The 10,214-nt window shown below is 49.8% G+C and overlaps 1 protein-coding gene across 1 annotated transcript; it reads left to right on the top strand.

Annotated features, from left to right (window-relative positions):
• The first annotated feature begins 381 nt into the window (after nt 1-381).
• On the top strand, nt 382-3,307 carry LOC308590127 (uncharacterized protein C8orf90 homolog). The gene is made up of 2 exons (XM_081199842.1): nt 382-568; nt 2,115-3,307. The coding sequence occupies exons 1-2, from the start codon at nt 520-522 to the stop codon at nt 2,948-2,950; spliced, it is 885 nt and encodes a 294-aa protein (XP_081055968.1). The 5' UTR covers nt 382-519; the 3' UTR covers nt 2,951-3,307.
• Nucleotides 3,308-10,214: the final 6,907 nt, after the last annotated feature.

Genomic DNA, 10,214 nt, shown 5'->3' with positions numbered 1-10,214 from the left:
CTGGTGCCCACAGTCTAGGGTGCTGGGAGTTCTAGTCCAAACATCTTGAGGGTACTAGGTTCAGGAAGACTGCAGGGATAATATTCATTATTGTTTATATATACAATTAAGATACTAAATCCAGTTCAGTGTTGGTCATTTGTTCTTTATTTTAAGATGTCGTAGTGGTTTCATGGTGCCCAGCCATGTTTTCTTTTTATGAGTTGGTGGTTAATAAATATTGTTATAAATTAAATAATATAATAAAATTAACGCTTGCGTGTGCCCCTTGGTTAATTCCTCCACCCGCCCACCCCCCATGCATCAACAGCCCTCAATATTTTTTCTTTCCCCACCACCAGAATAAAACAAAGAGCCATTTCCCCCCATTCAGCACTCATTGTTTGCATCACTATGCTGCCCCCTTCGTCCCCATTCATCTGTTGTGATGTCATCATAGAGCCATTGTAGTTTCCTAGGCGACTATAGTCAACAATTGTTCCCCCAACCCGTTTCCGTATCCACCTCTCATGAGTTACAATGGCTTCCTTAGTTCCAGAGACTTTGGATAACCCACCTCGGCCTTCAGGTGATGGATCTGGGAAGAACATTGCAGGGTCTGAGAGGGTTGTAGGAAAAACAAAACAGAAGGGTGCAGAATTGAGACTGTGAACCAGGAGTTCCATGGCCCAATTCAGCCTCCTAAATTGTGCTGGCTGACCCTAAACGGACAACCCAGGGGAAGGTGTGGTGGCTCTCAAAATGGAAGCCCTTGGTGGAGCTCTTTGAGAAGAAGGGGCTTGGCTGAACATTATGTGATCTTCAAGGAGAACTAGTAGCTGAAATGAAGTATAGAGGAATGATGGAGACCCGTTTTTGCCAACCTGGAGCTTTGCAGATGGTTTGGTCAACAACTCCCAGCAGCTCCAGTGGCAGCCCAAAACATCTGGAATGGTCCAGGCCTGCAAAGGCTGATAAGACTCCACAAATCAATGCCACTCATAAGAAAACTGGACCCATGTAGACTGTAAAAGTTTTTCACCTTTCTCATCAGCTTCTTCACTGCCTATCGGCCACTCTCCCATCTGTCACATTCTCTCAGTTCCTTTATCCACCCATCCCTTTATTTTCAACGGTCATCATCTTTCCCCCCACTTTCATTTGCCAAATCCACTTCTGTGCTTACACATCCTGACTCTCTTGAGGTCACAGTTGAATGAAACTAGCATATTGGCTGGCATATTAGTATCCTTAGAGAGCTGCTTTGCTCAACAGGACTGACCCCAGCTTATACACACCAATGCAGCCCTCCCAAAAATGTCACCCTGCCATAAAAATAAAAAACACACCCCAAATAATTCAAGGATAAAGCAGCAGAAGAAAAGCAGTAAGAAAAAGCCCATCATTCATCCAGTTCACCTTTAAAAGGCCTTGGTAAATGAAAAGGTCTTGGACCTATCAGTAAATTTTATTGGAAAGGGGTGGGGAGTAATAACTGTTGGGTAGAATAGGTGTCACTATTGAAAAACCTTTGTGTGGATCTTCCTTTTTCTCTTTTGCAAAACTACTGTCAAGTCTAGTTGGAGGTCTACAGATAGTCAGTTTAGCTTACTAGTTAGTCTAAACCACAGAGCCGATCGGGCTTGCCGATCGGAAGCTTAGTGGTACGAATCCCCGCGACGGAGTGAGCTTCCGTTGCTTTGCCCCAGCTCCTGCCAATCTAGCAGTTCGAAAGCACACCAGTGCAAGTAGATAAATAGGTACCGCTGTGGTGGGAAGGTAAACGGCATTTCCGTGCGCTCTGGCACTCGTCAAGGTGTTCCATTGTGCCAGTCATTCTCTTGGGTCATCACTGTGTTCCTCTTTGTGAGAGAGTTGCTGGGGGGGGGGTGTCTTATCTCATTTGTGCTAGGGTACGGAGAAAGCAAAAGTGAGAATCTCTCCCACTGTTCAAAGGGGGATCTCTGCTGTTTCTTACCTACTCCAAATCACAGCACCAATGAGATATCTGGGGTGATTATCTGTAGTATCTCGGGCATCCTACTCACCAGAGACTCAGAGCAACTTGTCTCCAGCAAGCGAATGAGTGAATTTGCTGCCATCCGATCCTGACCCTTTGGGTTGTACACTCACAGGTGATGAAGGGATCCCAGGTCTCCCTGCCCCGCTGCAACAGGGCAAGCCCCTCCCCATTGCAGGAAGCGGTACCAAGCCTGGGGGAGGGAACCCCTCGCAAGACTTCCTGCTTCCTCCACCTCTTCTGCCATCGCCCCATCTCTTTAGCCAGGCGGCTCCACACAACACCTCTCCCGGAGTTGTCTACAGCCTGCCGGGCTCCACCGCAGCAACCACCTCATCACCCCCGAGGCTAGTCCAAACTCTCCCGGGCTCCTTCCCAGATATCTACGACGGAGACATGAAAAAGTGGGAGGACCATTTCCGCAGCATCCAGAGAGCCTACAAAGAGTTTGGCAAGGAGGATGACTTTGCGATCCGGGTGCTCACTGAAGATTTCACCCTCCCGTTCCCTTTCGCCTGGCCCAGCAAGGGGGAGGCGTCCCGCCAGCTGGCGTACGACCCCTCGGACTGCTCCGGCTTCGATTTCTTCCTGCACCCAGGGCAACCGGTCCCTCTCCTCCTCCAGCCGCTGCATGCCACCACCCAGGCATTCTTCAAGAAGAGGCGTTTGGAGCAACTGGCTCTCAGTTATGCCAGCAAAGCGTCCCTCGCCGGCGCTCCTGGGCTGCCCACGCCGCAAGAAACGAGTCCCACCTTGCGGCCGGACATCATGGTCATCACCAGCGTGCCCTGCGTGGCTGCCGCGGCGGCTCCCGGCGAGCCGCCTTTCCTCCTGCAAGACGGCAAAGGCCACAGGAACATCCAACCTGCCCCAATAGCTATCCCAAGCTCAGCACCAATGCAGTCCATCAACCTCCAGTTCATGAGCCCCACACATCATGGGCAGTTTTAGTCCTCTTGGACATTCTAGATCAAAGGAAGGCAACCTGAATATCTCCAGGTATTGAGCTCCCATCAGCCCTTGTAGCTTGGATATTAGTCAGGGGTGATGGAAACATCTGCAGGGCATCATGTTGACCACCACTATTCCAGATGTTAGCAATAGTCCCCAAGCAGGACGTATTTTAAAGACTTTTTAAAAGACCCAACACCTTCATCCCAGCTCTTCTCGGCATTGGTGCTCTGAACATCTAACTGAGGCTAGCAGCTGAGCTGCTAAACACTTCGCGTACAGCTACAGATGTCCACCTTGCAACCAGAGTCTGGCTCCCTAGAGAGGACATTAATAAAAAAAGCTTTCTGTCTTCCACTCCGTAGAGCTTTGGTGTTGAGATCATTGGGATGGGGGCAGGCGCTGTCCAATAGTCACTTGCTTTCTAAGTAAAAATACTTATACACCAATCTGTAGACTGGACTACTGCAATGTGCTCTATGCAGGGGCTACCCTTGAATATGGGCAGCTGGTATAGAATTTTGTGGCCTGATTGTTCCAACAGAAAAGACCACAAAAAGAAGGTATTTGTATTGCCACAGCTGTCCAGGATGCCACCAAACTACTGGACCCAATTCAAGGTGGTTGCAATTACCTTTAAACCCTGAGCAGTCTTGAGCCTAACATGCTTTAGGGAGAACATCCTCCCACTTCTTCCAACCCTTGCTCTCAGGTCCAGGGACAGTGGAAGAGTCTCCCTTAGAAGGTTATGGATTCTCCTTCATTTGAGGCTTTTATGCAGAGCTTAGATGGTCCTGTCACCTAGATGACCCTTCAAGTCCCCTCAAACTCTACAATTCTATGAAACCTCAGCAACTGCAACATCCTTTAGGAAGATGTGTGGCTTCACTGAATGGTGGAGGGTCTTCTCAGTGGTAGAACCTACATTGTGGAAGAATCTTCCCAGAGAAGATTCTTTACTCTCTTAACTATTCATGTTTTACCAGAAAATGAAGACAAACCTGTTTTCCAACCCCTCCACAGACAAAGTATCTGCTGATTTGTGTTTGGTGTTTTTTTGCTCTAGCTCTTACCAATAATTTCCTTGCTGTGCTGGATTTTGTTTTTTGTAAATGGTTTTCTATTTCTTTCATTAGTCATTTTAGCTTAGCTTTGTTGCACACCACCAAGAGTGCTTTGTAGAAAAGCAACAAACATTTAAAATAAATTTAAAAATTCAGAAGTGCTGGGAGAGAGGGTGGGCAGGAAAGTAGATCCTCTTTGTTCTTCTGTCCTCATCGTCACACAACTGATTAAATGTATCCACCAAAGTTGGACATCCCTTCTAGATTCGCACTGTGGATTCCAAGCGGTAGCAGATGGGAGTGATCTGATCCCCACAATGTTTGGCAGTGTGGTCAGCATGAGCTGCGGAGGATGCTTTCGCCTTTGGAATAATATGTTACAGCTCTGCTGGGGAAAACTGGATGGCGTCAAAGACTGACTGGATGCCAAGGATCAGTGGGAGGAACCGGCTGGAGAACCACCAAGGGAAGAAGGCTCAGATCCCGGGGAACGGTGGTGGGACAGTGATGAGTGGTCAGAGGAAGAAGAGAGAGAAGACTGGGAAGTGGTGGTGTCGGAAGCTGAAGGGGAACAGGGCTTAGTGAGCAGGAAGAGTCTGTGGCAGAGAGCGGTCCAGAATCAGAGGCAGAAGCTGAAGCAGGTGAGGAGCCAGGAGAGAGGCCAAGAGGCAGAGATAATAATAATAATAATAATAATAATAATAATAATAATAATAATAATAATAATAATTTATACCCCGCCCATCTGGCTGGGTTTCCCCAACTACTCTGGGCAGCTTCCAACAAAACACTAAAATACATTAACCTATTAAACATTAAAAGCTTCCCTAAACAGGGCTGCCTTCAGATGTCTTCTAAAAGTTTAGTAGTTATTTTTCTCTTTGACATCTGGTGGGAGGGCGTTCCACAGGGCGGGTGCCACTACCGAGAAGGCCCTCTGCCTGGTTCCCTGTAACTTGGCTTCTCACAATGAGGGAACCGCCAGAAGGCCCTTGGAGCTGGACCTCAGTGTCCGGGCAGAACAATGGGGGAGGTGGGGACGCTCCTTCAGGTATACTGGACCGAGGCTGTTTAGAGCTTTAAAGGTCAGCACCAACACTTTGAATTGTGCTCAGAAACATACTGGGAGCCAGTGTAGGGTCTGCTTCAACAAGCTTCCCTCTCCTTTGGTCTCCCAGAACCAGAAGAGGCGTGAAAAGGGCAGAGGAGATACTGGTGACACACATACATAGTCTCCAATTGCTTGGGGGAGAGAGGAGGGGAACTTAAGCTCCTGTGGGAAGGTGGTCACCTTCAGTCTCAGCAACAGCTTCATGGGGAGCAAGACCTGCAGGAGATGAGTTGCTGTGTTCATTAGGCCTGACACTCCTGTGCAGATCATGTTTCTGCTAATAAAGAGTTAACTCCAACTTGCCAGTGTGATTTACTGCTGGCTCACTCCTGACAGGAGGACACAGTGATGGAAAGGGAAGTGATTTTACTTTGCTGCAATTGTTTCTACAATGTACAGCTGCCTTCCGCAGCCTGGTACCCACCCAGACTTTGGAACTACAACTCCCATCACCTCCCAAAGCTTAGCCAACAGTCAGGGATGAATGGAGCTGCAGTTCAACACCTGGAAAGCTACATGTTCTCCATCCCTGATCTAAACATTATTCAAAGCAATCACTTTGGAGCTGCTCTCATGAGGGACCTGAAACTCAGAACTGCTATGGAACCAAGGAAACATGAGGTCACATGAGCAGATTAGGATATGCAAATCTACTATAATAATAATAATATTTTATTATTTATACCCCGCCCATCTGGCTGGGCTTCCCCAGCCACTCTTTTGGAAAGCCACTCCTTTCCAAAAAAATATTAAAATACTGTAATACATCAAACATTAAAAGCTTCCCTAAACAGGGCTGCCTTCAGATGTCTTCTAAAAGTTTGGTAGTTGTTGTTCTCTTTGACATCTGGTGGGAGGGCGTTCCACAGGGAGGGTGCCACTACCAAGAAGGCCCTCTGCCTGCTTCCCTGTAACTTGGCTTCTCGCAGTGAGGTCCTCGGTGCTGGACCTCAGTGTCTGGGTAGAATGATACTGGACCGAGGCCGTTTAGGGCTTTAAAGGTCAGCACTAACACTTTGAATTGTGCTCGGAAACGTACTGGGAGCCAATGTAGGTCTTTCAAGACCGGTGTTATATGGTCTCAGCGGCCGTTCCCAGTCACCAGTCTGGCTGCAGAGTTCTGGATTAGTTTTAGTTTCCGGGTCACCTTCAAAGGTAGAGCGCATTGCAGTAGTCCAAGCGGGAGATAACCAGAGAATGCACCACTCTGGCGAGGCAGTCCGCGGGCAGATAGGGTCTCAGCCTACGTACCAGATGGAGCTGGTAAATAGCTGCCCTGGACACGGATTTGACCTGTGCCTCCATGGACAGCTGTGAGTCCAAAATGACTCCCAGGCTGCGCACCTGGTCCTTCAGGGGCACAGTTACCCCATTCAGGACCAGGGAATCCTCCACACCTGCCCGCCTCCTGTCCCCCAAAAACAGTACTTCTGTCTTGTCAGGATTCAACCTCAATCTGTTAGCCGCCATCCAACCTCCAACCGCCTCCAGACACTCACACAGGACCTTCACTGCCTTCACTGGTTCTGATTTGAAAGAGAGGTAGAGCTGGGTATCATCCGCATACTGATGAACACCCAGCCCAAACCCCTTGATGATCTCTCCCAGCGGCTGCATGTAGATGTTGAAAAGCATGGGGGAGAGGACAGAACCCTGAGGCACCCCACAAGTGAGAGCCCAGGGGTCTGAACACTCATCCCCACCACCACTTTCTGAACACGGTCTAGGAGGAAGGAGCAGAACCACTGTATGACAGTGCCCCCAGCTCCCAGCCCCTCAAGACGGTCCAGAAGGATGTTATGGTTGATGGTGTCAAAGGCCACTGAGAGATCCAGCAGAAGTAGGAAACAGCTCTCACCTTTGTCCCTAGCCCGCCGGAGATCATCAACCAGTGCGACCAAGGCAGTTTCAGTCCCATGATGAGGCCTGAATCCCGACTGGAAGGGATCCAGGCCAAAAAGAGCAGGTGATGTCACAAGGCTGTCAGTCTTGAACTGCAGGGAAGTGAGACCCACTCGGGGAAGGCCTGTAGCTTAGTGGTAGAGCATCTTGAAGGTCCCAGGTTCAATCCCTGGCATCTCCAGGTAAAGGTGTGAATGTCCTCAAAGAGCTACTGCCAATCAGTGTGGACAATATTGACCTAGAGCAGTGTTTCTCAAAACTTGTTTGACTTTTGTTGGACTACAACTCCCATCATCCCTAGGGGTCAGAATGGACTAATGGGGACAGAAGGGACTAACGGTCGGACTCGGTAAGACAGCTTCCCATAATAACCACGTAATAACAGAGAAAAATAATTAAGAAGCTCCCCCAATCGTTAACTCTTAGCTTGAGTCAGATAGGAGACCTGGAAGGTCACATTTCCCTCCCCCGCCCCCCTAGCTGTCAGCCTTCCCTTTTTTGGGAGGGAAATTCCCTTATTCCAGCGCCGTTTCCCGCTGCTATCCCGGATTGTTAGATATCCCGTAGACTGTCCCCGGGACAGGTGAGGCTGCTGATCCCTTATTTTCAAATCTGAAAGTTGACAGCTATGCCCCACCCCCCACTGGCCTAATGTTCCCCACTCCAATCCTACACTAAGGTTGCTTAAGCTAAGAAAGGCCGGAGCTGGGTTTGTGCCTGGAAGAAAAATACAGTGGTACCTCAGGTTACATACGCTTCAGGTTACAGACTCCGCTAACCCAGAAATAGTACCTCGGGTTAAGAACTTTGCTTCAGGATGAGAACAGAAATCGTGCAGAGGCAGCGTGGCGGCAGCGGGAGGCCCCATTAGCTAAAGTGGTGCTTCAGGTTAAGAACAGTTTCAGGTTAAGAACGGACCTCCGGAACGAATTAAGTACTTAACCCGAGGTACCACTGTACCTGCATCTTCTATGTACAGTATTTTTTGCTCTATAAGACTCCCTTTTTCCCTCCTAAAAAGTAAGGGGAAATGTGTGTGCGTCTTATGGAGCGAATGCAGGCTGCGCAGCTATCCCAAAAGCCAGAACAGCAAGAGGGATCGCTGCTATCACTGCGCAGCGATCCCTCTTCCTGTTCTGGCTTCTGAGATTCAGAATATTTTTTTTCTTGTTTTCCTCCTCCAAAAACTAGGTGCGTCTTATGGTCTGGAGCGTCTTATAGAGTGAAAAATACGGTGCCTTGTCCCAAGTTCCATTGAAGTAATGTGTACACACACATATATATGGGGTAATCAGTGGCTGCTCCCTGGAGAAGCCAGACTCGCTCCCTCTGGGGTAAAAATAAAGAAATAAATAATAGTGTCAGCTGAGTGGTTAATGCACTTAACAACCATCCACCCTATGCAATTTGCCCAGTCCTCTTTTAAAGCAGTCCAAGTTCGTGACCATCACTGCCTCCTGAGGGAGCAAATGCCATAATTTAACTGTGCTCTGCTTTTAGTCTACATTGCAGCAAGCTATTAGGGGGTTTCACTCTGGCATCATGGATTGGCACAGCTAAGCACAATATCCACAGGGTGGCCCCAGCCCTTCCATCAATCTCCTGTTAGCAGGGCTGTTGGCCGTTTGCAAATTTCCGTCGCCGCCCCGCATGATTGACATGCAATTTTGCATGGAGTTTCCCTTAGCTCACAATTTGGCTCTCACCATGCCTGAAAACAGGCAAAGAATTCCCTTCCTCTTGCCACTCAAAGAGAGTAAGCCCGCCCCCGGAAGCCTTCATTGGTAAATGCATCTTAATCGCGTGACTTCTTCTGGCCTACCACAGCTCAAGAGAGGCCTCCCACCCCCACCCCCACCCCGCTGGTTGTTTTGTAGCCCTTTGACAACTGAATTGCCAGACTCGCTGGATGTCAAGCTACAGGATCTCCTATCTGAGCCGCCTGAGATCGCTGGAAGGAAAGCTGCAGTCCTAACAAGGCAGGCACGCCCGCCCGCTTCCTTAGGAAAGGGGCTTATTACAATTTAACAGAATCGACTGCCAAGTAAACATGCAAAATAGAAGCAGCAAGTCTCGCCTCTCTGCGTCGTTAACACACACACACACACCGCGCGCTTTTTAGTGGAATGGGATCATGCTCGCTCGCCTTAAATTAGGGACGGGGAACCTGCAGCCATCCAGGAGTCTCTGGGGAGACCCCTCCCCGCTCCGGTCTGGGACAAAAGAGTTTTGCTCACGCAACGTAACAGCGGATTAATTTGTAGAAAGTAGGTCAAGACACGGCTTTTGGGCTGATAATTCCATTTTAGTAGACTAAAACAGCGTCTGGGTACCAGATCCCGGGAGCTAGCAAGCCCGCACCTAGCGCAGTGGACGCTGCTTTCCGAGTATACATGCACAGCGTCCGCCACCCCACGGCTGCTAACTCGGAAGCAACTGCGACTCCGTCCAGCGTGGCCCGCGCCCAGATTAAGCGTCCACAGGCTGGCAGATCGAGCAAATATTCTCCGTAGAGCATGCTCAGTAGCAGCAGGAAAGGGTGGGAGGCAAAACGCAGCACAGCCGGAGCCTTCGCTTGTTTACTCCTTAAGTCTTATCGAGTACAATGGCCCTTGATTTTTAGCAAACCGCGCTTGAGATGGCAGCCTTGCAGACGCAGCTTCGAGTTGTTGCGCCGAGCTAAGCGGTTCACCGAACCGGGCTCCTATCTGCTCTCTCTCCAGCCCCACATCCGCCCCGCCAGTCAAGTAGTATTCAGGGGGCTCCTTCTACCATTTGAGCTGTCACAACTCCCGTCCCAAGCACACCCCAGCTGCCTCTAGCATGTACGCATGCGCCCTGGGGACCGCAATAGCTGGGGGGTTACGATCTTAAAAGTATCCGATCGCGCGTAGATACCGTCTTACTCCCCACTCCCACCCCCCGCGCGCGATCCCTTTCTTGCAGCTCCGCCGTTGCAACATTCTCCCGCAATCGCCCAACGTTCTAAAACAACAAAGAACGCTTCGCCACACACCCCACCGCCTTCCCACGCTGCCGCAACGTTCGATCGAACCCCGCAACGTTCTATCCGCCGCGGCGGCTCGTTTGCAACGTTCTATTCCACCCCTCCTCCACCGCTGCCGCCGCCGCCTCTTTCTTCCCCCGCCCCGGATCGTCGCAGCGTTCTATCCCCTCCCCCTCCTCC

The sequence above is a fragment of the Podarcis bocagei genome, assembly GCF_964188305.1.
Source record: "Podarcis bocagei genome assembly, chromosome: 7".
Lineage (NCBI taxonomy): Eukaryota > Metazoa > Chordata > Lepidosauria > Squamata > Lacertidae > Podarcis > Podarcis bocagei.
This window is presented reverse-complemented; position numbering and strand designations above follow the sequence as displayed.